Source organism: Sarcophilus harrisii, chromosome 2 (genome assembly GCF_902635505.1).
Source record: "Sarcophilus harrisii chromosome 2, mSarHar1.11, whole genome shotgun sequence".
NCBI lineage: Eukaryota > Metazoa > Chordata > Mammalia > Dasyuromorphia > Dasyuridae > Sarcophilus > Sarcophilus harrisii.
Window position 1 is genome coordinate 314,952,513 of NC_045427.1, and position 27,959 is coordinate 314,980,471.

A 27,959-nucleotide genomic window follows, 5' to 3' on the forward strand; every position below is an offset into this window, starting at 1 on the left:
GTGCGGATAATTCTTCAATATTAGCCCTTGCAAAACCCTGAGTTCCAATTTTCCCCTCTTCCTCCTAGATGGCAAGTAGTCCAATATATGTTCAACATGGTAGAAATATGTTAAATCCAATATATTCATACATATTTATACAATTATCATGCTGCACAAGAAAAATCCGATCGAACCAGTTTTGTTTTGTTTTTTAAAGGAGAAGCAAAATAAAACGCAAGCAAACAACAGCACCAAGTGAAAATGTTACGTTGTGAACCACACTCAGTTCCCACAGTCCTCTCTCTCTCTCTCTCTCTGGGGGTAGACGGCTCTCTTCACGACTGAACAACTGGAGCTGGAACAGAATTAATCACGGCATCATCCTGTTGTTGCTGTATGTAATAATCTCCTGGTTCGGCTCATTTCCTGTAAGATTTTTTTAAAGCCCGGACTATCTTCGTTTTTCCAAAGAGCAAGCTCGACTCAGAAAAGCTGGGAAAAGGAGGGCGGGAGTTAAGTGGGGGAGGGGTACTAGCGCCCTAGGATTTCGCACCATACAGTGAGAGAGAAGACAAAAGAAGGTGCATGCGCTCTGCCTGACTAGGGAGGGGGAGGGACGGGGGGGGGAGGGAGAGCTGAGAGGTTGAGGTCTCATCCCCCTCCTACACCTCAGCCTCAGTTCTGCGCAGGCGTGTTCCCTGCCACTCTCTCCGCGCTCTCTACCTCCGCGGCCTCTGGGCTTCTAAGCCTGACTAGAGAAAAGGTCTAGCCGCTGCAGGCTATTGGTTGAAATTCGGACCAATGACAGTCGGTCTTGTTCGATTGCGCCGGTCTGTGGCGAGAGGAGCGGCGCTTTAGGCCTTCAAAGATCCCTCCACGTCTCTGTGGTGGCTGAGGCGCCATGAGCTCCATCGGGACTGGGGTGAGTCTTTTCTCCGCGCAAATCAGGGGAACAGAATGAAGGGGGAAGCCGCAGGAGCTCGGAGCTTACCCTGCGCCCCTCACGCTCGGGCCTTTCCCCATATGCTCCCACCACCTTCGGCCCTCTGCCGGCTTCTCCTTTGGGAAAGACGCGCCCCCCTCCCCCCAACCTTCGGATCTTGGGCCCCGCGCCCCGGGTAGCCCCCGAGAGCGCTACCCGAGAGACCGAGGCCTTAGAAAGCCGCCCATGGGCAGCTTGATTTCCCAGGCTCCAGCAGCCCAGCGAACGCCGAGGGCCGGGCCTGCTCGGCTTTGCCGAGTCATTTTCTTTTGCCCACTGAAGAAACCGAAAGTATTGAACCGCGGGCCCAGGGCGGGTGGCGGATTGGCGGGGAGGGGAGAACGAAGGGCTGAGGATGCGGGGAGACACCTTTCCTTCCCTAGGATAGAGGGTGTGGCATCCCAGGCCCCTGAGATTTGTGTAATCCAAGAAACTTGGGGTGAAGGGTCCCAAGAACTCGGCGTGCTGCTGAGTCACGGGGCTCCTTGCGTGGGAAGCTTTGCCTTTGCGTCCAAATCCTTCCCAAGACTACGGAAACAGAACCTCAAACTCTGAAGAAGACGCCAAAAAACTGTTCTTGTATCTGAACTCTGAAAGATGATAATTAGGAGAAGAGAAATTTAAGTTGGAACTGTGATTTTTTTTCTTCCTCTTAAACTTCTTTACTAAACGTGTTTCTCCCTAACCACCATCCCCTGGACTCCTCGTCACAAGATAGGATGCTGCACAGTAATAGGGTATTTTGTAGTTTTAAAAGCCTGCTTCTAAATTTAAATTACTACTCTAGATAGGTAAGCCTTTTTTCCTGGGAACTTATTTAACTTGACCACCCTTATTCAGCTAAACTCTATGCTCTTACTAACTCTTTTTGATGTATGTAATTGTTAAAGCGATATCCACATCTCTAATGTTTATTTTTAGTTCCTTTACAGATGCCCTGGACACTGAAATTGCCCCTCCTCCCTTTAGTTAGACAATTTGCAAGATATTCTGGAATAGGTGTGAAGTTAAGTCCTGTTGAATTTTTTTTTTAATTCATGCATATGAAATTAGCTAATGAAACAAATTATATTTTTTAAGTTTTACAAAGCATTCCCTCACATCATCCCTGTATGGTTAATATTGCTTGCAAGTATCATTCCAACTTGTAGATTTGCTAGTACTAACCAAATTCATTCCAACCCAGATCTTTCTTGATTTCACAGGCCAACATTTTTTCCTACTTTTCCCCACTGTCTCTGTTATCCTTTGTCTTTTCATTTCATTGTCACCACCCCACTTTAGGCTTAGGCTTTTCTTTTCTCTTCCTCAGAATGTTACAAAAGCATCTTATTTCTTCCAGTTCCTGGTATTGCTGATGGATTCATCTTATAAAAAATTACTGTTCTACTTGCTCCCTATGATGGCCAGAATTCTTGGCCTCCAGCTGGTTGGGGCAAGAACATTTATTAATTGAATTCTATGTGTAAGTCAATAAAATACAATATTGTTAGAGATACAAAGATAGAAATGAAGCAATTCCTGATTTCTAGTAATTTACATTCTGTGGGGTATAAACATTTATGAAGTAAAATATTTTATATACAAGATAGTTAAAAACTCCCAGGGATTCCAAAAGATGGAGATAAGGGTAGCTGCCTTTTAGAGTGGGAGTACTACTTGTGCAAAGAAATGATGATAGAATGTTGCATATAGGAAATAACAAGAAGCTGCTTTGTTTGGAATATAAATTTATGTATGAGGGGAAGTGTTATGAAATCAGTCTAGCATGACAGGTTATGGAGCTTGTTTGTTAGAGGACTTTAAATGCCAAAGAAGAATTTGTATTTGATCTTAGAAAATACAAGACACTGGATATCTGTGCTTTAGGGATAGCAGCTTTCAGCTGTGTAGAGGATGGGTGTGGGAAATGGAAAGCAGGGGAGACCAAATAGGAGAATATTCAGTTGTTTAGGTAAGAGGTAATAAAAGCTGAACAAGGGCCATGGTCACAATCTTAGAATTAGAATTTAAACGGTGTTTAGAAGGTAGCTGGTCCAACTCCTTTATTTTACAGATGAGATCCGACAAGAGTCAAATTGATAATGATCATAGCTAGCATTCATATATTGTTTTAATATTTTAAAATTACATAATGCTATTTCATTGGATCAAAACAATGCTGTGAGGTAGATGCTATTATCTATTTTACAGAATAAGAAACTGAGATAGGTTACAGGACTTGTTTGGGATCACATAGCTAGTAGGTATCAGGTTGGATTTGAACTCAGATCTTCCATATCCTAGTGTGCTTTCCACTGTAGAGTGAAGACATAGGCATGGTTTTGAGAGAGATGGGCTTTAAATTGACAGAATTTGATAACTTATTAAATGTGTGAGAATGAGAGAGTGATAATTGGAGTCTTACATTTTCATTCAACCCTCTCTCACATTATATCAGCTTTCCTTACCCTATGTCTAGGAATCTCCCATCTTTTGCCCTCAAAATTTTGTTATTTAGTCATTTAAATCTCTTATATTAATTATAAATTTAGGCACTAATCTCTACCTCCTGCTCATCCTTCCATTATATCCTTTAAAATCTCCTCAATTATAATCCTATCTTCATTTTAAATCTTTCCCTTCTGGCCCTCACAGAAACATATCTTTCTCCTGAAGTTGCCTCTTTAGTCCCTTGCTATACTCTCTAATGCTGGTTGTTTCTTTGTTTTCTGCCAATTCATGTACTCTAGGCCAGGAGGAAAAGTTATCATATTCCTTATTCCCCACCATCACTTCCAGATCTCATTTTGTGCCACCATTATTTGTAACTCATTCTCCTTTTGAGGTTTACTGTATTTGTATCATACCTTAGGTCATATCATCAAAAACTGTTGATTTGTAGTTCCCTTTATATCACCATCTGTTGAAGCAGAGGGTTCATATCATCCTCTGCTTCACTCTTGATAAATTTGTCCTCATCACAGTTTCCAGTGCTTTCATCCCTCTCCATCTCTACCCACTGGCCTAATTTTCATTATCTTGACCTTATAATTAACTAGTTCATCAAAGCAATGTCTTCCATAATTCCCTTCTTTGTTCACTTTCTTGTTTGTGCTCTGTCAGTACTCAACTTCAGGTAATTCTACTGTATGCCCTTTGTTCTACACCTGAACTGCCAGATATTACTAGAAGAAACTCCATAAGCCCATTCACCAAATCCATTATAAATTCATGATATTATATCATTTCAATCCAGGCTGACTCTTTGTGACCCCATTTGAGGTTTCCTTGGCAAAGATACTGGGAGGTTGTTTTGGAATTAGGGTAGGTAGGTTCTATTCTCTCATTACTATGCTATAGTAATACTTTTTATTCTTTCCTAACTGACTTCTCTTCATATTCTCTGCAGCAATCCTTCTGATCATTTGTGTCCTTGATCACATTTCTTCCCAATTCATCTGGGAGTTTGTCTCCCTATTCACACATACTTTGTTTCATTCTGTTCTGGTCTCCTTCCCAGTTGCTTTCAGGCCTGTTAGTCTTTTCCATCCTTAAAAAAAAAAAAATCTCTTTGATCCTTCAGATTCATACTGTCTCTTTTCCTTTTCACTGCCAAGAGCCTAAAAAATAGTTACCTAAACTCGTGGTACAAAACTCACTGCAGTTGCATATTGATTTGGAAAATTGCAGTATTAACATTATCTGTGTTGTCTTTTTATTTTTTATTAAACATTTCCCAACTGCATTTTAATCTTTGTCTGGCCTTGAATTTGACACCTGATCTACACTATACTACATTTTACTTCATTAGCCACTCCCTTTTCTACAACCTTTGAAGTCTAGTTTTGACCTTGCCACTCAATTGAAATCATCCATGCCGTTTTCTCAGTTCCCATTTTCCTAGGACTTTTTGCAGCTTTTGACACAGTTAACCACTCCCTTTTTCTAAGTATTCCTTCTATCTTTGATTTCTGAAACATTACTATAACTCTCATTTGTTCACTTTACTGTTTTGTGATTTTCCTCTCAAGTCTCTGTCCTGAGTCCTCTTTTCTTTTTCTTTTTCTTTTTTATTTATTTATTTATTTTTTTGCTGAGGCAATTGGGGTTAAGTGACTTTCCCAGGGTCACACAGCTAGGAAGTGTTAAGTGTCTGAGGCCAGATTTGAATTCAGGTCTTCTCAACTTCAGGGCTGGTGCTCTATCCACTAGCTGCCCCTCTTCCTTCCTTTTCTTTTTCTTTACACTTTTTCTTGAAAATATCATCCGCCCCCTTGAATTCAGTTATCTCTATGCAGACCACATACATAAAAATACAAATTTCACTTTTCTTCTTAATTTCATCCAGTTCTGCATGTTTGACTGGCTTCTGTACATTTCCACCTGGATAATGCCATCACTTGAAACTCAAACTAAATTCGTTCAAAACTGAACTCATAATATCTCTTTGGAGGCAAATAGAGAAGCATTGTGTATGTTAATTTTCTCCCTCCCTGCATCTGTTTTCTTGTTCTTTCTCTCTTCCCCTCCCCTTTTCTTTCTCTTTCTTTCCCCCCTAAATTCTTTCTTCTCTCCACTCTCCCTCTCTCAACTTGAGTGATTACCTTTTTTTTTTTAATTAGCCCCCATTTCTGTGTAAATAGACAAGTCAAGTTCACTCCACTTATATTTAAAGTTTCTCTCTACTCTAATTCTTGTGAAAGCCAACTACAAAGAAAAACAAGACTTTGTAGAGTCCCCAAAGCCAGCTACTGATTTGATTGGTAGGCTATTGCCCCTCCTCCAACACCAGATGGAGCCACTTATTTTTTTCTGCTTCCTCCAGTACATACTGGTAGAAAATATATTGGTAAGTTAGTTGGCTGATGGATTTTTTTCTGTTACCTGGCTGGTGCCTCACAAAGTCTTTCTGTCATGATACTCCCAAGTTGTTCCACCAAAATTTCTGATTTTGTTTGAAGAAACCTCTATCCACCAAGCTACTCAGCTTCATATCTGAATTATTACTAGGCTCTTCCTCTAATCTAAGCTTCATCATTTTAAAAAGACTGTTGTATTAGCTTCCTAATCAGTCCCTGCTTTCCATTCTCCCCTCCTTGTTTGTCTTTCACCTAGTTAGAAAAATAATTTGATACCTTGTTTACCTTAATCTAAAATATAAATACTTCTTAATTGTACTGGTAAAGTCCTCCTTATTAAGGTTACAGACTCCTTTTCTCAGTCTTATACTATTCCCCTTAGCATTTTGTGGTTTAGTCAAACTGGATTACTAGCTATTCCTTTAACGGCTTGGCTCCTTTATCTGTATTTGCACAAGCTTTTCCTCATCTCAGAAATGTATTTCTACCTGATAATCTGCTGCTGAGAATCCATAATTTCCTCAGGGTGTAGTTTCTCCTAGACCACTATTGTTTCTTCTCTCCCTTCTCCTTTAACTCTCTACCTTGTATTTACTTACCAGTGTATATGTTTGTTTATCCTTCAATAGAATGTAAGTTTTCCCAGTGCAATCTGTTAGAGATTTCTCAGCATCACATGTTGATGCTTCCTTTTTTCTTTTAGTATGATCTGTCAGCCTCAACTTTCTCTCCTGATGGAAGAGTTTTTCAAGTTGAATATGCTATGAAAGCAGTGGAAAATAGCAGGTAAGGAAAATATTTTTACTTACATAATGAACTTGTATGCAGATTGTCACTGTCAAACAAATACTGTGTTGTGATTTTGAGATGCATATTTTCTTGGGTTTCAAAAAAATTTAGAAAATTTGATACTTTGTTTCTAGGTCATTCTGGAAACATTGTTTCTTTACTGTTTATTACTTTCTCTAAAACACGTCATTTTTATAGTTTCCCTTCAAAGATCAGAATAAGTGACAACTCACTGTTTCTTTTTGCTCATCATAGATAACAAATATTTTTGGAGAGGAAATGTATATTTAAAAATAAATTTTCCTTTTTATTATACATTCAATAAATATTTAAAAATGAACATTTCAGTGTATAAAACGATATGTGAAACAGTGAAGTATACTAAATGTAACACAATAGTAAAAATTACATTTAGATCCTTTTCTATACTTCAATTTACTTTTTTATTTTTATAAATATTGATTTTTTTTTTCCTTGTCTCAATATCACTATTCCCTAACTCATCCCTTTCCAAATAGAAATAGCAAATGGACTAAATCATTAGTGATGTGTGACCATCAGGTTTTTGTTTTTTCTAAAACATAAGCATATCTTCCAAGCCACTCAGATTAATAACCTAAGTTACCTTGGACTTTTCTTATTCCCTCACTTTTTATATCCATTTAATTGCAAACCCTCTTGATTCTACCTCTATAACATTTCTTATTATCCATTCTTTTCCACTTTTAAGACTGAAACGTTATAAACCCTTCATTTTCTTCTAAATGATGTTAAACTCAAATCCCTGAGGCTGTATGTTGTATACAAATGAACATTATCTGTCATACTGTATTTTTATTCATTTTGTTAAACATTTTCCAATAGCATTTTAATGTGTTTTTTAAAGTATAGGATACCCCTTTGTTTTAGACTTTTAACCAATCTCCCAGCTTCCCAGTCTTTCCTCTCATCATCTTCCATACAGCTAGCAAAAAAATTTCAGATGAGTTACAGATCTATACCTGACAATCATTAGCATCTGTTATGGGAATACTCTGAATAACTATGGTATTCTAAACTCTGAAGAATTAAAAAGACAAAAAAGAATCAGACGGTTTTTATGTTAAATCCAATATATGCATACATATTTATACAATTATATTGCTGCACAAGAAAAATCAAATCAAACCAGAAAGAAAATGAGAAAGAAAATAAAATGCAAGCAAACAATAACAAAAAGAGTAGAAATACTATGTTGTGAACTATACTCAGTTCCTACAATCCTCTCTCTGGGTGTAGATGGCTCTCTTCATCACAAAATCATTAAAACTGAAGAGCTTACAAAAAGGTTTTAAGAAAGAGGACAGAGACAATGTATGCATATATAAATGTATATACAAAGTAAATGAAAGATAATTTTATGCAAAGGCACAGAAATGGAAGTACTTGTGTGAAGAACAGTATGAGGATGGTGGATTTTGACTGAACCATGATATTCATGAATGGGAACAACATATAATAAGGCTATAAAGATGGGGTGGTGCTAGGTTGTGAGGAGCTTCAAATGCCAGAGAAGTTTGTTTGATCTTAGTTAAGGTAATAAGGGAAGTATAGGGGTTTGTGTAAGGGAGTGACATGGTCAGATCTGTGCTTTTTAGGAAAATTATTTTTACAGCTGTGTGGAAAATAGTTTGGAGTGTGAAGTAGACTAGGCAAGGAGACCTAGGCCTAGGAGACTAGGCAATAGTAAACTACTGCAGCAGTCTGGTTGAGAGCTTTTGAGAACCCATACTAGGATAATGTTTGTGTGAGTTGAGAGTACAAGCTATTGTAAATTTGGCAATTCATTGACTTTGGTGTGTGAAGAGTTGAGGTTGAAAATGCAGGTGACTGGGGAGATAGTGGTGTCCTTGACAGAAATAGGGATGTTCAGAGTATGGTGAAGTTAGGGGATGGGATGGGAATGAATTCTGTTTTGGGGCATTTTGACTTTGAGATTCCTGTGGAATATCCAACTTGAAATGTTCAAAAGCAATCATTTTGTGAGATGGGAGCTCAAGAGAGATTATTGCCATGAATCATCTTTAAGGCTCTGAAGAGAACGAGAGTCTTGGGGGCAATTATAGTTAGGAATGACCTATTGATGATTCCTCAAAAGAGACTGAGAAGGAATAGAAGAGAAAACCAAGGCAGAGCAGTAGCATAAAAACTTGAAGAGAAGTGTCATCTGTGTCAAAAAGGTAGAGAAGGATGAAGATTGAGAAAAGATCTTTGTATTTGGCTTTTAAAAAATCATTGTTAACCTTGTAAAGTTAAGTTCGAGACATAATGAAATGGTTAGGACATTGTACTTGGTAGACAAGAATACTTGGGTTTAAGAAATTGATATAAAAGGGAAAAAAGATTAGGTTCTACATAGGAGAATGTAATTATTAATTGATATTTATTAAACAATTTTATTCTTTTTTTTTAAACTTTTTTTAAATTAAAGCTTTTTATTTTCAAAATATATGCATGGATAATTTTTTAGCAATGACCCTTGCAAAACCTTGTATTCCAGATTTCTCTTCCTTTCCCCCACTCCCTCCCCAAAATAACCCAAAATATGTTAAATCCAATATATATATACATATTTATACAATTATTTTGCTGCATAATATAAATCAGATCAAAAAGAAAAAAAATGAGAAAGAAAACAAAATGCAAGCAAACAACAAAAAGAATGAAAATGCTATGTTGTGAGCCACATTCAGTTTCCTCATTCTTCTCTCTGGGTGCAGATGACTGTCTTTATCACAAGATCATTGTAATTGGCCTCAATCATCTCATTGTTGAAAAGAGCCATGTCTATCAGAATTGATCTTCATATAATCTTCTTGTTGCTTTGTTATAATGATTTCCTGGTTCTGCTCATTTCACTCAGTATCAGTTCATATAAGTCTCTCCAGGCCTTTCTGAAATCATTCTGCTGATTGTTGTTTTTTTTTTTTTTTTTAATAGCCTTTTATTTACAGGATATATGCATGGGTAACTTTACAGCATTAACAATTGCCAAACCTCTTGTTCCAATTTTTCACCTCTTACCCCCCCCACCCCCTCCCCTAGATGGCAGGATGACCAGTAGATGTTAAATATATTAAAATATAAATTAGATACACAATAAGTATACATGACCAAAACGTTATTTTGCTGTACAAAAAGAATCAGACTCTGAAATATTGTACAATTAGCTTGTGAAGGAAATCAAAAATGCAGGTGTGCATAAATATAGGGATTGGGAATTCAATGTAATGGTTTTTAGTCATCTCCCAGAGTTCTTTTTCTGGGCACTGCTGATTGTTTTTATAGAAGAAAAATATTTCATAACATTCATATACCATAATTTATTCAGCCATTCTCCAACTGAGGAGCATCCATTCACTCACTTTCCAGTTTCTTGTCACTACAACAAGGGCTACCACAAACATTTTTGCTTATGTGAAACCATTTTATTCTAAAAGCTTACAATTCTTGTAGTACAAATAAGACTTGGTTAAAAACTGTCTGACAGAATAAGCTGGCCTCTAAGATGAGTTCTCCATCACTGGAGGTCTTCAAACAGAAGATAGATGACCACTTATCATAGATGTGATCAAAATCTACAGGTCAAACAAATGACTTTTTAAGCTCCTTCCAAATCTGAAGTTCTTTGATTGTTATACAGTTTTTTAAATATCATTTTATCTTTCCAAATACGTGCAAAGATAGTTTCCAACATTCACCTTTGCAAAACTTTGTGTTACAGATTTTTCTTCCTTTCTCTTCCTGCTTCTACAAGACAGCAAGCAATTTAATATATGTTAAGCATGTTCTTTTAAACATTTCCTTACTTGTCATGCTGCTCAAGAAAAAATCAAATCAAAAGAGAAAAAAAAACATGAGAAAGGAAAACAAAAAATAAAGGTGAAAATATTATGCTTTGATCCATATTCAATCTCCATAGTTCTTTCTCTGGATGTGGGTGGCACTTTTCATCACAAGTCTATTGGAAATGCCCTTAAATCACTTCATTGTTGAAAAGTCCATCCTAGTTAATCATCCCATGATCTTGTTACTGTGTAGAGTGTTCTTTTCACTTCACTCAGCATGATGCTTAATTGCTATTTGACTTAACTGTCTTGGTGTTGGAGCTTTTGATTTCAGGTTTAGTGTACACCACCATATGCTGCCTGTACTGGGATACTTAGGTAAATACAAGTTGCTATAGAGACCAGCAACTTGCATATACTATGGCCCCCTCATCATTTTTTAGCACTAAAGACTTTAAGGTTATGAATTTCAAACTGCCTTTGCAAAAGACAGATGTAGTCTGTTTGAAATTCATTGGTTGGTTGTTTCTTGGATTCTGAATTTTAGAAGGTAAGAAATGATGACATTTTATAATCTTCTGGCTGGTAGCACTTAAAAGCCAAGTTTTTTGTGTTGTGGAGATGATCTTGATAGCATCTGCTTTGCAGACATGGAAGGTAAATCAGGTAGACTTTGAGTGGAAGAACCACAATCTGATAAGAGAGATAAAACGAAATCAAACTCTGTTATCCCATAATATCTCAGACAAATTATTAATAGAATTTGTAACATTAAGCAGCCTGTTTTTATTGATGTGATTTCACTATATATATATATATATATATATATATATTTTTTTTTTTTTTTTGGTAAGTTCTTATATTCATTTCATAAAGTGCTTTGGAATTCATTGTATTTGAAGAATTTAACTCCATTTAGATTTCTTCCTAACTATTACTTACCATCTCCCCATCTACATGATACATTGCTGTATTTCGGGCAAACCAAGCAGACTTTTTAATATTTTGGTTGAATTTTCTATTGGCAATTTGGAATAAAAAGAATTATGGTGTGAAAGAAAATCTTGTGTGAGAGTCCAAATCAAGACTATTCTTAAAAGCTATAATTTTAACCTTGAAATAGTATTATTTAGTGCTTCATTTTTGACTGATAGTATTTTCTTCACATTTAATAAGAAAATAACTATACTACATAATATGCTTGTTGCAGTGTATGCTTAAAGTGTGTATAAATTAGATAAATCAAAACTTTTTTCCCTTGACATGATGAAACAATTTGTTTTCAATTCTGTTATTGTCTTTTTAGAAGAAATCTCAGAGCAAAAACTTTTTATGATGTAACTCCTTAAATTTAGTCATTGTATACAAAATAGATACAAAGTATACAAAGAATCTGAGAGAAGTCAAAAAAGATTGAAAAAAATACCTTCTGGGAACCAACCAAAATAAGATTAGTTATTAATATTGAGTAGTGAATTAAAAATTGATAGTGTTTAGAAATCTTTGAGAGATTTTCAATTTATATTTTATGTGGTAAGAAATTTTCATGGAGTTTTTTATACAAAGGAACTAGTTGATGAAGATGGTATTTGGAGGAAAGTATTAGAAAACTGGGCAGGAACAAGGATAGGGAAAGCTAGTGTAGGTTTAAGAAAACCAGATAGGAAGCTGTTAAAAATCATAGGGACCTAGATGACATTGGTATCTATGAAAAAAGAGGACTTTCAAGGGAATCATTGATAGAAATTGTGATTGATTATGAGGCATGAAAGGGATGAGTCAGATATAATAATCTCCTGAAGACTGGCTAAATGGTGTGATACAATTGGCTGAGTTGGGGAAGTTGGAGAGCAAACTGATTTGGGTGGGAAGTGACTTTATTTTGGATATACTTATCATTCCCTTCATTAAAAGTTTATTCAGTAGTTTTCATAAACCTATCACAACATTTAAAGGATTATTAATTTTTAATAGTTTTTAAATTCATTCTGACCTGATTGACATTAGTTGAATGTCATAATTTATGTCTACTCAAAGAAAATACTTTTTCCTTCAGAATTATATGACCAAGTAATTATATATAGATATTTCACTATTTTTTATCTCATTAATGAAATAGGAGTATGGATTGACCTATACAAAAGTGCTGTTAGTCATACATTTTACATATAGTATTTGATGCTCACAAAAACCCTGTGAGGTAGTTGCTATTATCATCCCCATTTTACAGATGAGAAATTTGAGGCTGAGAGAAGTTAAATGACTTGTCCAGGGTCACAGAATTTGTGTCTGAGGCAACATTTTAATTCAGGTAATCCAAGTCCACTGTTCTATTTGCTGTGGCATCTATTTAATTCTAGTCCCTGCAAGATATATGCAAGATAACCCTGTAATAGTTGCTTCAGTTTGCTTAGGATGGTTTTGCAATGACAATGTATTTTATGGTAACAAATGTTACAAATAGCCATTTTTCAACTAGCATTTATTAAGTGCCTAATGTTTGGCAGGCTGGGGATAGGGGGGAATAAAAAAGAAAAACCATGCAGGTTATCTTCTACTCTCTGCTCTAATAATTGGAGGAATGAAGTTGTGGGTAATCCTAATCTGTTTTAAAATAATTCGTTAAGTCATTCATTGGATAATTTTTTAAACTGTAAGGAATTTGAACTCTTCCTTTTTCAGTTTAAAAAAATTAATTTTCCTCCCACTTGTTTCAGTACAGCTATTGGAATCAGATGTAAAGATGGTGTCGTCTTTGGTGTAGAAAAATTAGTCCTTTCTAAACTTTATGAAGAAGGTTCTAACAAACGCCTCTTTAATGTTGATCGACACGTTGGAATGGTAAGATAATTCCTATCTTTTAGGTAACTTTCTTCAAAATAATTGTATTTGTTGGCGGTGTGCTTTTTAGAACTAAACAAAATATCATAGTTGTCCATTGATCAGATTTTAAACAATGTGAAACATTGGGGCCAATCCTAAAAATAAAAAGTAAAAAGTATCTCTAGTAATGAAGCAGTCCCTGAACAGTGAGCAACAGTTAAAATAGCTGAAATGAGCTAAAGATTTCTCCCAGATATACTGATTGGCTGGTTTGTCAGTAAGAAATTAAGTGCACAGTCAGTGGCCTGTAATGAGTATAAAGGCTAAAGAGAAGACTGGAGTGTTGAGCAGCAAGAATGGTAATATATCAGTAAGGGCAATTCAACAGACAATGGAGCGAGATAATTTGATGATAGATGAAACTCAGGGACAGAGGCAGAGGGTAGTATAATTCAGACATTGGGAGATAACACTATTTCGGAGCTCATTATTTCTTAAGAGGAGGTGTTATCATGACTGTGAATTGAGGTCAGAAGGTAGATGAAGAGGGCAATTAATGGAGAGGCAAATCAAGTCTTATTTATTCTAGTTTCATTAGAACATTATTCAAGTGATTCAACACTGTAGATATACCTAGTTGTATATGTCAGCAGTACAAGTGAAGGAAGGGCTACAGTAGGAGGCACAGTCATGCTAAAGAACTATAATATATACAGTAATTTTTAGCAGTCCTAAACTAGAAGAAATAAGAACATGTGTTCTAGACTTTCTCTAATGAAAAGATCCAGAAGTTTGCTTCTTGCTTTAAGCTCTCTGTTAGTTGAAAAGGCCAACAAAAGGTAATAAGTAAATTCTGAGGCACATGTATTTTCTTTAGTATTTTATAGAAACTTATCTATTTGGACAAAGTGTTCCAGTTGCCAAATTAGCATAGCCAACCTTAATTTTAAACAAACTAAGGACAAGTTGAGTATTGTTATGTCCTAAAGCCATGGGCTCCCATTTAAAAAAAACAAAAAAAACAACTTTGATAATTGGAAAGTAATCATCTTAAAACTATCAAAAGTGTCACATAATCATAACAATTGTTTACATAGGCTTTTGAAGTTTTTATAAAACCTACTTCATATAACATTTTGTAGATGAGTAAATTAGGACACAAAGGTAAAATTTTATAATATGTAGGCTTAGGGATAGTCAAACAGTACTCTTATTAGGTAATTGTAGAATTCACTTTGTGATGTTCCATATTGGTTCTACCACTTTTTTGTGTCTTCTCTGAAGATCATTTTGGAACCTTAGGCTTAGCTGAAAATAAGAAAGCTGCTACGTTAGTAAATATAGAACTCATCTTGAGAGGAATATTTGTACTAAGATGTTACTCAGAATGTTGTTATTTAAAAAATTTATGAAAAACAATTGATCATGTAGTTTTTGTAGAAGACAGCTTGCATTAACTATGTAGTTTTAAATGTTACCTAGATTTTTCTTCAAATGTTAAATGACAGTTTATTGAACATTTTAGCTTGATGTCATGTTTGCAGAAATGTCATTTTCTGGTAGTTTAAGATTTTGTAGATTTATGAGTAAAGTTTCCAGAAAAATCCTAGCACAATATTTGAAATGATAATGAACACTTCTTTAAATCCCATGAAGAAACATTAAATGAATGGGTGGTGTTGATAAAGTGTTTATGGTATTTTTATGGTATAGATAATCTTTAAATGTTGCCAATGACATAATGACAGTATCTTGTGGTTCCATGAAGAATTCTAATAATCAAGTAGTACTGCCAATTCTTACATAACATCTTTCCTTAGTCCTAATACCACTGTTTTGAGGAATTGAAGTAGTACTGGTCTCTAGAGTTTGAATATACTTTTTTTTTAATGTTAGAGAATGTATTGGTTTATGATTTAGGAAGTAAAAAGGGGGCCTAAAAGAATTGCATTAGTCAGAGAAGAAACTTAAGTTTTTACAGATTTTGTAGATAAGAGGTTTTTCTGTCTCTATCTTTTGTTCTCTTTCTCCCTTTCTTTCTCTGTCTGTTCCTTATTTAAAAAATCCAAAACTCACAAAACTAAATGATTTTGTGTTTTGTCATTTATTCATTTTTTTCTTTGCTTACCGAGGCAATTTGGGTTACATATCTTGTCCAAGGTCACACAGCTAGGAAGTGCTAATTGGCTGAGGATGAATTTGAATCCAGGTCCTCCTGACTTTAGTACCAGTACGCTTATATACTGCACCATCTAGCTGTTCTTGCTTTGTCATTTCTTAAGTTTACATTTCTATTCATTTTCTAGCAAGAACTAAAACAGAGGTGGCTTAAGGTTTTTTTTCCTTGTAAATTATATGTTCAATAATCTCTGCGTTTTGGAATCAAATGTGAATAAAAGAGTATGATCTTTATTATCTTTTTTGTCTTTATTGGAAATGTAGGTTCCTTTCTAGTACCTTTTGAATTTAAATACTGAATGAAATTTTAAAATTATACTTTTTTGATTTGTGATAAATACCCTTTTCTTTTAAAGTTGTCACTTTTTTTTTATTTCAGGCAGTAGCAGGTCTGCTAGCAGATGCTCGCTCTTTAGCAGACATAGCTAGAGAAGAAGCTTCCAACTTCAGATCTAACTATGGCTATAATATTCCACTAAAGGTAAATGAAATTTTGAAGTACTAGTTGAACTTAAGTAAAATCAACTTATTTAGTAACCTCTTTTCATCTTTTTGCTTTCTAGCACCTTGCAGATAGAGTAGCTATGTATGTACATGCTTACACCCTCTACAGTGCTGTCAGACCTTTTGGTTGCAGGTATGAAATTTTATTCTGTAAAATGTCCATGAGTGACTAATCTTATGTAGGTCTAAGCTGGAGTCTTGTAATTTGATGATTGATACTGTTGAAACGTCAAGAGAAAACAGTAGTTTATATTTGATAATAGAGGTAATAAGTAAACCATTGGAGTTTGACATGGTCAGATCTGTGCTCAAGAAAAATCACTTTGGCAGCTGGGTGGAATGAGATGGTAAGAAGATCAGTTGTCCTTTTGGCATTAAGACAGCTGATGACTAAGGCCTGAAGATGGTGGAGTAAAGAGAAGGGGTTAGATGAAAAAGATGTTGTGAGTTTAAAATAGCCACATTGAAGAGTTGAGGATAAATCCTGTTATTAGAATATGTGACATGTTCAGTTTTGAACTTTAGAATAACTTTGACAGCTAAGTGGAGGATGGAATGGAGTAGTAAAAGTATGAAAGACAGCAATATGGATCAGTAAAGGCAGATTGAAGATGAGATAGAAAATAACATTTAGAGCCCAAATGGAGGAATTAACCTGAGCAAAAAGAGCCATTTGTTCAGAAATTGGAGCAAAGGAAAAAAAATTAGAATGGAAAGGGGTTTGAGCTACAGAGTGGAGTTGAAAAGGGAATTGGTGTTGGTCACTGAGATATGGATGGCATTGATTTATTCTCATTCAGTTTATCAATATGTTTTTCAGTTCCAAACTTAAATTGAATTTCTTAATTATGTAAAGATACTTGGGAGTTCTTTTTAGAATCAGGATGCTCCTTAAACTATACCATATAACATACTAATTTTTCATAGTTTTATCTGTCTCACTTCTGAACCTTTTTACATTTTCTTACTTTTCCAAAGTTTTTTGACATTTCTAGGTTTTACTATCTTCTCAGGCCAAAGATGTGACACATTTGTAATTTATGTGTCCTTCCTCTACCAGTGCAGATTGTAACCTCTCTAATGTTTGTGTTTAGCCATTCCCCAACTGAATACCTATCCTCTTAATAATTTCCAATTTTTTGCCACCACAAAAAGCCACTATAAAGATTTTTGTATTAAGTCATTTCTTTTTTTAAAAAATCTCTTTGGGATACAGTGATGCTGGGTCAAAGGATATGCTCGATTTTATAGACCATTGGGCATAGTTCCAAATTCTACTCTAGAATTACTGGATCAGTTCACAACTCTATTTGTAGTATGTTAATGTTCCAGTGATTAGATGAGCCACTTTTGAGCTAGCAGTGAAGACAAAAATGTGCAGAAAAAATGTTGGAATATATCTCTAACATTGGAAGACCACATTAGCAGGCTCATTAGTAGGAATTTTCAGGCTGGTGGAGGAAACTCAGACATATAAAAAAAAGTGCTTTGTGAGACCTGAGGGGAACAAGATTTAGTATTTGAGTTGGGCTTTAAATAGAAGCAGGGAGAGAGAAAGGAAGATTATCTAGATATAAGGAATAGCATCAGCTAAGGCACGGAGGTAGCACAAGTGATAGCAGTCTTATTTTGGAAAGTAACAGAAGAGTTTCTTCAATAGAACGGTGAGGATAAAATCCAGATTTTATGGGATTTGATAAAATAGGTGGGAATAGTAAAGATTTGAGATGAAGCTAGAGAGGTAGTTTGTGAAGGACCTTGAGTGTTGTGTGAAGTCATACAAGCAGGAAAAATCATAACTGAACAGAGGTTTAAGGAAGTGAAAGTAGGGGGAAAGTCTACTGAGTTAAGTGATTAGGCCATTTATATCATTAGAGATGGTTTCAGTTATGAGGATAGATGAAAACCAGGTTAAAGGAAATCTTTCATAAGGCCCTTTGTTTCTAGTATAACCTTTTATCAGTGATGGGCTGTTAGAATCTTTTCCAGAAATTCAAGGAACTGAAACCTAGATCATAGTTGTATTTATATTAATAATAATTCATAACAAAAATTCATAATATTCACAATAATAATAATGTATCATGTTTATGGTAATTGCTTATTCTTACACAGTTTCATGTTAGGGTCTTATGGTGCGAATGAAGGAGCACAACTCTATATGATTGACCCATCAGGTGTTTCATATGTGAGTATTTATTTTAAATTTTTATTGATAAACTAGACATAAATCCTTTACATCATCTTAATTTCTAAATATATTTCTCTTCCCCAAATGACAATGCCTTGTAAATGTGTGAATACTTCTACTCAATCTAAATCTATTCCTTATTTTATATTCTTCTCCAGAAAATTTTAAGTTCTATTGTAACTCCAAAGGGATTTGATCATTTTTTTTTTTTTTTCATTTGACCTTCCTTTAATGGTGTGGCATTTTATCAGAATGATTTTATTAAAAAACAAACAAACAAAAAAATTAGTAATAAGATCTTTGTACTATCTTGTAAGGGATATTTTTAAAAACTTATGTTTACATATTATTTCAGAATCAAAGAATTAGATAGTTACTAAATTTTGTCACTTAATATGCAGTATTTGAAATATTTACAGGCATCATTCATACCAAAGTTACGGATAAAATAAAAACTGACTCTTGACAGTGGAAAAATAGATTATTGGGATATTGGAGATCACTTGATTTCATTAAAGCTTAAAATATGATATAAAATGTTACATCTATGTACACATGATTTTTCAAAAAATAAATATTGCATATTGGTCCAAATAGAAATTGGCTTTTTTCTTCAAATTTGGCATGTATAAAAACTGAATGTTGGGTGTGTGTGTAACTGTATATTTGTTTATTCTTGTATTTAATTTTGAGTAGCTATTTCGATGGGGGCGATTTCTGGCCATTGTACTTATCATTGGTTTTGAAAAACTTTTAGCTCCCCTTTTCCCATTGGGGAATAGAAGGCTTTGAAACAAATATAAATTAAAACAAATTCCCACATTGGCTTTTTCTTCAGAATGTTACACTTGTATTTGTTTTCCCTTTGAAAAATTTCTTTTTAAGGATATAGCATCTGCAAAATAAGAATTCTAGTTTCATTTGTTTGAAAAAGGAAATTTTTTTAAATCACATTTCCAAATTGTGTGTGTTATGTAAGTGAAACAAAAGAGAATTTCAAAAGCATTTTTTATATTTTTCTTTTTTTCTTCTCTTGCCTTAGAAATAATTTAATAAGCATTTCAGTTATTATTAATTAATATTTTGCCTGTATCCTTACCAGGGTTATTGGGGGTGTGCCATTGGTAAAGCCAGGCAAGCAGCAAAAACAGAGATAGAGAAACTCCAGGTAAGTAATTTATAAAAATATTTACTTTACCAAAAGGTATAACAGTGGTTGTAGCAAAATATAAGGGGAGAGTTGTGGCGGAATTTGCCCTGGGTTATCTCTTACCAAGAATACCTAAGATATTTAAAAATGATATTTTATAATTGATCAGATACTATAGTGGCATCCACCAAAAAGCCACACTAAAATATAAATTTAATAAATGTGTAGCCAAAACAGACTCATACTTTTATTCTTGAACACACAGAAAAATAATATTTTAAAACACTGTATAGCTTGGTCTTGTGGTGTAATCCCTGTGCTGCCTCCATGAGGTTAAGGCTTGGTAAATTCCTTGATTTTGATGATTCTGAGTCACAGTGAATTAAGGCCATTCAGTGTCAGCACTAAGTTTGGCATGATTATGAGCAGTCTTTAAAAACTGGTTACCAATTTGTCTGAGGAGGGGTAAATCTTCTCCTTTGATGGTCATACTTAGACTGAGCCCTCAGGGAACTCTGTATATTCAGCCTGGCAGAAATAGGGAGACACTAAACCCCAATTGCCTTGTAAAAAAAACACTGAAAACAAATTATTAAAGCTGAGGGCCATGATTGTATTTACTTGTTGGTTTTTTAAAATGCCTTACCTTTGATGTATTTTTTTTGTAATATACTTTAGTGTCACAAGGTAAAAGAGTACACAGTGCAAGGAAAGTCAAACTACTTTGAGATATCAAAAACTAATTTATATATTATTTTTAACATTATGAAATGGGCCTGGTTTATTAGCACTGTATTTTATATCCAACTTGGTCATACCACCAAGTTCTCCAGTGATGGCTCTGACATTTAATTACCTGTACACTTGTATAACTGTGAGGAAGTCACATCACTTTTCTGTACCTGTATTTTCTAATTTATAAAGTGAAGGGTAACATTGAATTGGGTGTTTTTTTTTCCTAGCTTTCAATCTAATCCCAGAATTGGGGCAAATGAGCTGCCTTGATTATAATTGCATTAACTATATGCAGTTACTATTTGGATTTTGAATAACTTCCTGAGCAACCATAACCACATAACAGTTCAGAGAGGTCCTATCCATAGTTTTTGTGTTATCATCACTTGACATGATTGTCTTTACACATCACATAGCCACAAATACTAGCATTCTACTAGCCATTCTTCACTTATAGGTCCCATCTTCATGTTCATGAGATAGAATAGAGGGTGCTGTGAATCCTAGACCCTTGGAAACATGACAATACAATGTTCATGAAAAGAACATATCTTGTGTGACACTTGTGCTTATTAAAGTTGCTGTTGTATGATCTCAAGCAAATTGCTTAATCATGCTGGTCTTCAGCTTCCTCAGCTATAAAAGGTAATTGGAAGGTCACTTCCATTTCTGGACTGGAAAAGTAGTAAGGGACTACGTTATAAAAGGCCAAATAAATAAATAAATATAAATATAAATGCCAAGCAGAGAATTTCATATTTGCTTCTGGAGGCAATAGTAAACCAATTGAGTTTATTAAGGGTTACAAGATCATAATTGTGCTTTAGTGGCTAAATGGAAGATATGCAGGAGTTGGGAGAAATTTAAGACAAGTAGACAGGCTTAAGAGAGGTATTGCAACAGGCTGTTGCAATCTAGATATGAGGTGATAAAGACCTGCATTACAGTGGTTGCAGTATTAGAGAGGAATAGAGGACTTATTGGAGAGATGTTTCAAAGACTGAAATTGTTAGGTTTTGGCAACAGGTTTGGATAGGGGAGTGAAATAAAGAGTAAAGAATCTGGAATGACTTCTAAATTGTAAACCTATAGAACTGAGAGCAGGGAAAGTAAAAGTGGGAGAGTATTTAAAATGAAAGCTAAGTTCTATTTTGTATGTATTGAGTTTAAAATGTCTTCTGGACATCCGTTTCAAGGTGTCTGAAAGGTAGCTGGAGATCAAGTTTGGAGATAAGCAAAGAGATTAGGACAAGATAAATAAATTTGAGAATGGTGGTAATCTGTGGATTTAATAACCAAATGAAATAACGTAGGAAAAGAGAAGAAGGCCTAGGACAGAAACTTGAGGGACACATCTATGATTAGAAGGAGGGATCTAGATGAAGATCCAGCAAAGGAGACTGGGGAAGAGCCAGGAAAGATTGGTATCCTGAAAACCTAGAGAGAAGAGAGTAGGAGAGAATGATTAACATGTAAAAGTCCACAAAGAGGTCAAAAGGAAGTAGGATTGAGAAATAGCCATTGGATTAGATTTGGCAACTAAAAAATCCTTAGTAACTTTGGAGAAAGCAATTTTGGAAAATGACAAAGTCAAAAGTCAAATTTTAAGAACTTTTAAGTGAATGAAAGGAAAATGGAGAGAAACCTATTGTAGATAGCCTTTTTGAGGAGTTTAGCTATAAAGGATAGAAAACTATATAACAGCAATTAATTGTCCACTTGAAGTTTTACGGAATAGATTCTTTTGTCATTCTGGTAGCATATTTACTATGAGAGATAATGCTTTCCAAGTTCCATTTGGTTTGGTATTTGTGGCCTTTGGAATTCCTACCTTCACCTTAATCCAACAAATTTAGTTTGCAAAGATTCTTTTCTATTTCTTTTTTTTGCAGTTACTTACAAAAAAAAGACTTATGTGTTTATTTCTAAAACCTAGACACAAGGGTAGCTTCTGTTTAATATCTCTTTTGTAAAAAATCATTAATGTTTTTAACTATATTATCTTTTTTAAAAATTGTTTTTAGCATTTTTAAAATTTTGATTTCCAGATTCTCTCCCTCCTTCCTAAACACATTTAGAAGGCAAGCAATATAACAACAGTGATACATGTTAAATCACACATAACATATTTTGGGCACCTGGGTGGCACAGTCAGACTGTCTTTCTTAGTTCAAATACATTCAGATATTTACTAGCTGTGACCTTGATTAAGTTACTTTACTTTGTTTCCTTCATTTTCCTTATCTGTAAATGAACTAGAGAAGGAAATGTCAAACTACTCCAGTATCTCTGCCAGGAAAGCCCTGAATAACAATATTTCTGTATTAGCCATATTGAAAAAAAAATAAAGTGAAACAATTTTTCTTTAGCTAATTTTTTCATAATCAGTTCTTTCAAATTGTCTTGGATGATGGTATTGATCAGCATAGCCAAGTGTTTTACAGTAAATCATTACAACATCGCTGCTATTGTACATGATGATCTTCTCATTGATCTCACTTCACTTTGCATCTGTTCATACTTTGCCATGTTTTTCTGAAATAAGCTTCCTCATTTCTTAACTCCATCAGAATCATGCTACAACTTTAATCATTGCTCTCAATTAATGTACATTCCCTCAATTTCCAAATATTTGCTATCACAAAAAGACCTACTGTAAATATTTTTAATGTCTTTTTCCTTTTTCCTTGATCTTTTGGAGATATAGATCTAACAGTGGTGTTGGGTCCAAAGATGTGTGCAGTTTTATAGCCCTTTGGACTTGAATTCTAAATTTTTCTCCAGAATGATTGGACCACTTTGCTGGTCCACCAACCTATTTTTCCTTATCTCCTCCAGCATTTGACATTTCTGATAGATATGGGGTGGTACCTCAGTTATTTTAATTTAACTTTCTCTAATCAATAATGATTTAAAGAACATTTTCATACAACAATAGGAAGCTTTGAATTCTTCTGAAAACTGGCCATTCGTATATTTGACCATTTGTCAGTTGAGGAATGGCTCAATATAAATTCATTCACTTCTTTACATATCTGAGAAATGAGGCCTATATTAGAGAAACTTGCTGTAAAATTCTGATTTCTGATATTTCATTGTACTTTTTAGCAAAATGTAGATTCTTTGCTTATCTCTTTTTAATTAAGTCTGTTTTTGCTTTGGTTCAGATCACGATTGCTGTTCCCTGCCTTTTTTTACTTCAACTGAAGCAAATAGATTTCTTCTCCAGCCCTTTTATTTAGCGTTGTGTTTCTTTTTTGTTTCAAGTGTATTTCTAGTACATATTGTTGGATTCTGTTTTCTAATGATCTACTTTGCTATCAGCTTTTATGTAGCCCTGTTTTCTTCTCCTGTATTCATTTAGTAATTTTATCAGTTCCCGTGGATTTAATTACCATCTCTGTGTTGATAATTCTCAGGTCTACCTGTCTTGCCCTAATCTCTGCCCACCTATAGTCTTGCATCTCAAACTGCCTTTCAGACATCTTGAAATGGGTGTCATGTAAATATCTTAACTTCAATATGTATAAAATAGAATTTGTTCTTTCTCATTCTAAACCTTCCTCCATTGCTACTTTCTTTCAGTTTCTTGGGATCTAAAACATCAGGGCAGATTTCTTGTCTAATTTCTTGAAATATGATGTCTAAGCCCCTTTTTTGGTCATGTCTTTCAGGTAGAACAATAATTCTTTTTTTTTTTTAATAGCCTTTTATTTACAAGATATATGCATGGGTAACTTTACAGCATTAACAATTGCCAAACCTCTTAGAACAATAATTCTTAAATTATCTCTTCTCAATTTTTTTCCAGGTCAATTGTTTTTCTGATGATATATTTCAAATTTTCTATTTAAAAAAAAAATTAACTGTTTCTTATATCTTGTGGAGTCATTAGTTTCTACTTGACAAGGAAATATTTCCTTCATTGAACTTTTGTACCTCCTTTTTCCATTTGGCCAATTCTTTTTAAGAATTCTTTTCTTCACTGAATTTTTATACATCCTTTTCTATTTAGTATATCCTATTTTTTAAGAAGTTCTTTTCTTCACTGAATCTTTGTGTCTCTTTTGTCATTAGGCCAATTTTATTTTTTAAGGGATTAGTTTCTTCAGTATTTTTTGGTGCCTTTCAATCGATTAGGTTATGTACAACTCTTTGTGACCATATTTAAGATTTTCTTGGCAAAGACACTGGAGTGGTTTGCCATTTTCTTCTCCAGCTCATTTTATAGATGAGAAACTAAAGCAAAATAGGATGAAGTGATTTGTCAAGTAGGTAGTAAGTGTCCCAGGCCAGATTTGAACTTTAGAAGTTGTCTTCCTGACTTCAGGCCCGACAGTCTTTCCAGCACTCTAATCCTTTCTAATGTGCCTCTTTTACCAAGGTATTCTTTTTTTCATTATTTTCTTATATCACTCTCATTCTTTTCCCAATATTTCTTTACCACTCTTTTATTTAATTCAGCGATTCCAGGGACTCTTGCTGGCCTTGGATCTAATTAGTTTTTTTTTTTTAACTTTATACTGTTATCTTTTTTGCCGCTATAGTCGTTCTTTTTTGTTGTTTGCACATTTTCCCAGCTTTTTTCTTTTGAATATTTTGTTGAAGTTGGCTTCTGCTCACTGATTGTAGGGGGAATCATTATGCAAAGTTTTAGGGGTTTTTTGTGCTGCTGTTCCCAGGACTAGCTGTGGGAATCTGCAAGTTTTTAGTATTTAAAAGATGGTATCATACTGGAATGAGTTGTGGTCACTGTTTTCCTAGTCTCAGTTCTTGTCTTTGCACAGGAACTGCCCCTGCTTCACTACAACTGTAAAGACTACTGTTTCTTTTGGTTCTGGAGCTGTGACCAGGTCCCCTGCATTCCTGCTGCTGCTCTCTTATGGCTGAACACAAAAGCTCTTCTTTATTTTGAAACTGTGACATAGAACTGCTTATGGGCAATTAAAGTTGCCAATTAGTGCCATCTTCATCCAGTGCTAGCAAAGGGTCTGCTGTTAATCTCTTTCTGACCACTTCTTTAACTCCCTCTTACCATCTCTAGGCTGAGAGGTCCCAATGCTATTGCAGCTATCCCTAAGGGACCATTGCTAATGCTTTGGTCATATTCTAACCCTGTGTCACTCCTAGTGTCAAAGACGTTTTTTATGGACTCTTTAAGTTATCTCTCATCTTTCTTGGTTCCATTGCTCCAAAATTTTATTTGAGGCATCATTGGCAGAGTTCAGCTGAGTTCCAGCCTGTACTCTTAGTTTCAACTATATTTCCTGGTATTAGAATTCTTTATAAAGTAGTTTTTGGTAATTAAGAAAGGGCTCGATAGCTTTGGGTATATTCTAGCATTTTTTATATGTAATGATATTAATATCATTCAAATGTAGTACAATCTTGAAAACATTGGTGTTGGAATCAAGAAATGTAGCTTTCTGTTACATTGTGTCATTTGGGGCAAGTAAATGAAAACCTTATTTGACTTAAGCCCAGAGATTTAAAAAAAAAAAAAAAAGACAGCTTATATATACGTTTTCTTATAGATGAAAGAAATGACTTGTCGTGATGTTGTTAAAGAAGTTGCAAAAATGTAAGTATTTTTCGGTTGTTTCTCAACTAACTGGGTTTCAGAATTATTTTTATAGTTACTTTTTAGTATGTGGGTTTGGTAAATGGGGATAATTTTTCATGTAACTTTTTTTCTCTATTAAGATCACTTTTGCAGGTTATTCATCACTATATCATCACACCTGTCTTCCCCCCCCTCCCCCCCAAACATAGTTAGGCTTAAGAAAAAAAAATTTCAGTCACACTTAAGATTTCACAAGAATTGGGAAACATGCACATAAAAACAGTAGTAGAAGTGTCTCTGAGACAAAACAATTATTTTAAATATCTCAAACTCAAGAAAAAAATTGAAAATACAAAAAATTTATTAAAGGGTTATGAGAGGATAATTTGAGATGGCAAAGAGCCTTAAAACCTAGGAAATACAAAGGAAGCCAAACATGAAAGCTAAAGATGATTTTTTTTTTTTTGAATGCAGAGAGATTAAAAAAAAATGCAGAGAGATTAAATATTCTATTTGTGGAATAGTTGGGCTAGAAGAAAGTTAGGAGAAAGAATAGGAAATAAAGACAAAAAGATAGATTGGAGCCAGATAGAAGAAGACCTTATATTCCTCTGCTTGAGAAAAGGCAAAGAGGAACAGCAAAATGACCTACAATTTATATTGTTTAGTAGACTTGTTAGTAAGAGAATCAGAATCAGGGAGAACAAGAAAAAATGATCTTTAGTTTATAGAGCTGAAAGGTATCTCAAAGGTCATCTAGTTCAATCTTTTCATTTTATAAAGAAATAAGAGGCTTAGAGAGTCAGTGAATTACTTGAACCTAGATATTTAACAATTCTTAAATTCATATTATCTTTATTAAAGTTGATGGTTATAATAATATGCATTTATTCACGTGAAGGTTCCTTCAACATTTCACTCTCCTAAAACTGGTCCTTAAAACTTCTTTAAGCACAGATTTGTGGTTTTTTACCATTGTGACTCATGTCATCTAGCTTAAACTTTAAAACTAAAACACACACTCTCTTTCCTTCTCTCCTTTTTTCATTTGATCTAGATTTGTAGTTTTCATTGGTTCTTTTGATATTAATGCATACTGGTCTGTAATTATGAATTTATTCATGTAATAATATAACTTTTTAAAATTCCAGAATCTATATAGTACATGATGAAGTTAAGGATAAAGCTTTTGAACTGGAGCTCAGTTGGGTTGGAGAAGGTAAAAATCCTTTTATAAACATTCCTTTGTAAATATTTGCTTGGTGAACTTAGACTTTATACTTTTTGGGATAACTTGAGTTTTCTTATTATTTTAATTTTTAAAAATGGATTTTAAGCTATCTTATGTTGAGGTCAGTGAAATTGAAAACTTTTGAAAATTTGATTTTCAAGATTTTGCAATTCTCAACATAATTCAATACAAATACACATTTCAGAAAGGATTATATCTGAAAGGGACCTTCCAAGTCTAGTATGGTTTTTATAATGCTGTTTCTCCAGTCTTTTACTTCTAACAACAGAATAATTTTGAATTTTAAAAAAAATTCTTAAAATAATTTCTTAGCAAGGCTCCAAAGTGGAGATAGCATTGTAACTTTGCAGCACCTCCTGTGTTAAGCCTTGACACAATATATGTTCAGTTTTTACATGTGTCTTAAGAGAAGTTTAAAAACACATTACATATAAAAAGATTAATAATTATAACAATGATAACATTAATATATCCATACTTTTAAGTTAAAATTCTTAAATTTAAAAGTATGATTTAATTTACAGTAACCAAAGGAAGGCATGAAATTGTTCCAAAAGATATAAGAGAAGAAGCAGAGAAATATGCTAAGGTAAGCACTTTCTAGAAATGTAGCTAGGTTGAATTTTCTAACTATGGATGAAATTAGGTAAAAAAGTGAGGATTTATTTGAAAATGAACACAGATGTTATACGAAATATCTAAGAAATCAATTACTTGAAATGGTCTTTGAAAACAGATTGGGGATGGTATTGTGGCAGATCTTTTTAAAGATTAATACTATATTTAAGCCCTCTTTTCAGTACGACTTTACATCAAGTGTATAGTTTCAAGTTAAGATTTTTTATTTATGGATATGTTCCAAACAAACCACAGACTATTTAAAAAGAAGTATTTTAGTGTTCAATTGCTGACTAATTATCCATTTCTTCTTTTAAAACAGGAATCTTTGAAAGAAGATGATGAATCAGATGATGATAATATGTAACAATGAGTGCTACAGTACTTTTTTTAAAGAAATGTTTTACATGTAAACTATGTAGAAGTAGTATCCTGTTGATTATTAGCTCAGTGACGAATTACCAGTTTATTAAAAATTTATCTTGTATCTACAAGTTCATTTGTTCTCTACTTAAAATTCTCTC

The 27,959-nt window shown here is 34.1% G+C and overlaps 1 protein-coding gene and 1 long non-coding RNA gene across 3 annotated transcripts in view; one reads left to right on the forward strand and one right to left on the reverse strand.

Moving 5' to 3' along the window:
* The first annotated feature begins 263 nt into the window (after nucleotides 1–263).
* PSMA3 (proteasome 20S subunit alpha 3) lies at nucleotides 264–27,931 on the forward strand. Of its 2 annotated transcripts, none has more exons than XM_031952646.1 (11): nucleotides 264–410; nucleotides 6,509–6,591; nucleotides 13,139–13,262; nucleotides 15,802–15,903; nucleotides 15,986–16,059; nucleotides 18,042–18,114; nucleotides 19,220–19,285; nucleotides 25,537–25,583; nucleotides 26,717–26,784; nucleotides 27,342–27,406; nucleotides 27,758–27,931. In XM_031952646.1, the coding sequence occupies exons 2-11, from the start codon at nucleotides 6,569–6,571 to the stop codon at nucleotides 27,800–27,802; spliced, it is 687 nt and encodes a 228-aa protein (XP_031808506.1). In that variant the 5' UTR covers nucleotides 264–410; nucleotides 6,509–6,568; the 3' UTR covers nucleotides 27,803–27,931. The 2 variants fall into 2 exon arrangements, with proteins under 2 accessions (XP_031808506.1, XP_003756356.1); XM_003756308.4 differs by lacking the exon at nucleotides 264–410 and adding an exon at nucleotides 694–904.
* The window catches only part of LOC105750391, a 47,376-nt gene continuing 30,381 nt past the window's right edge, over nucleotides 10,965–27,959 (reverse strand). The window contains exon 7 of the long non-coding RNA XR_004232026.1: nucleotides 10,965–11,114. This is a non-coding gene — a long non-coding RNA (uncharacterized LOC105750391). The remainder of the gene's footprint in view (nucleotides 11,115–27,959) is intronic.

Coding starts and splice junctions, on each gene's coding strand:
- PSMA3 (XM_003756308.4), top strand. CDS start 884: ATGAGCTCCATCGGGACTGGG. Junction 13,263..15,801: donor TTGATCGACACGTTGGAATG/GTAAGATAATTC, acceptor TTTTTATTTCAG/GCAGTAGCAGGTCTGCTAGC. Junction 16,060..18,041: donor GTCAGACCTTTTGGTTGCAG/GTATGAAATTTT, acceptor ATTCTTACACAG/TTTCATGTTAGGGTCTTATG.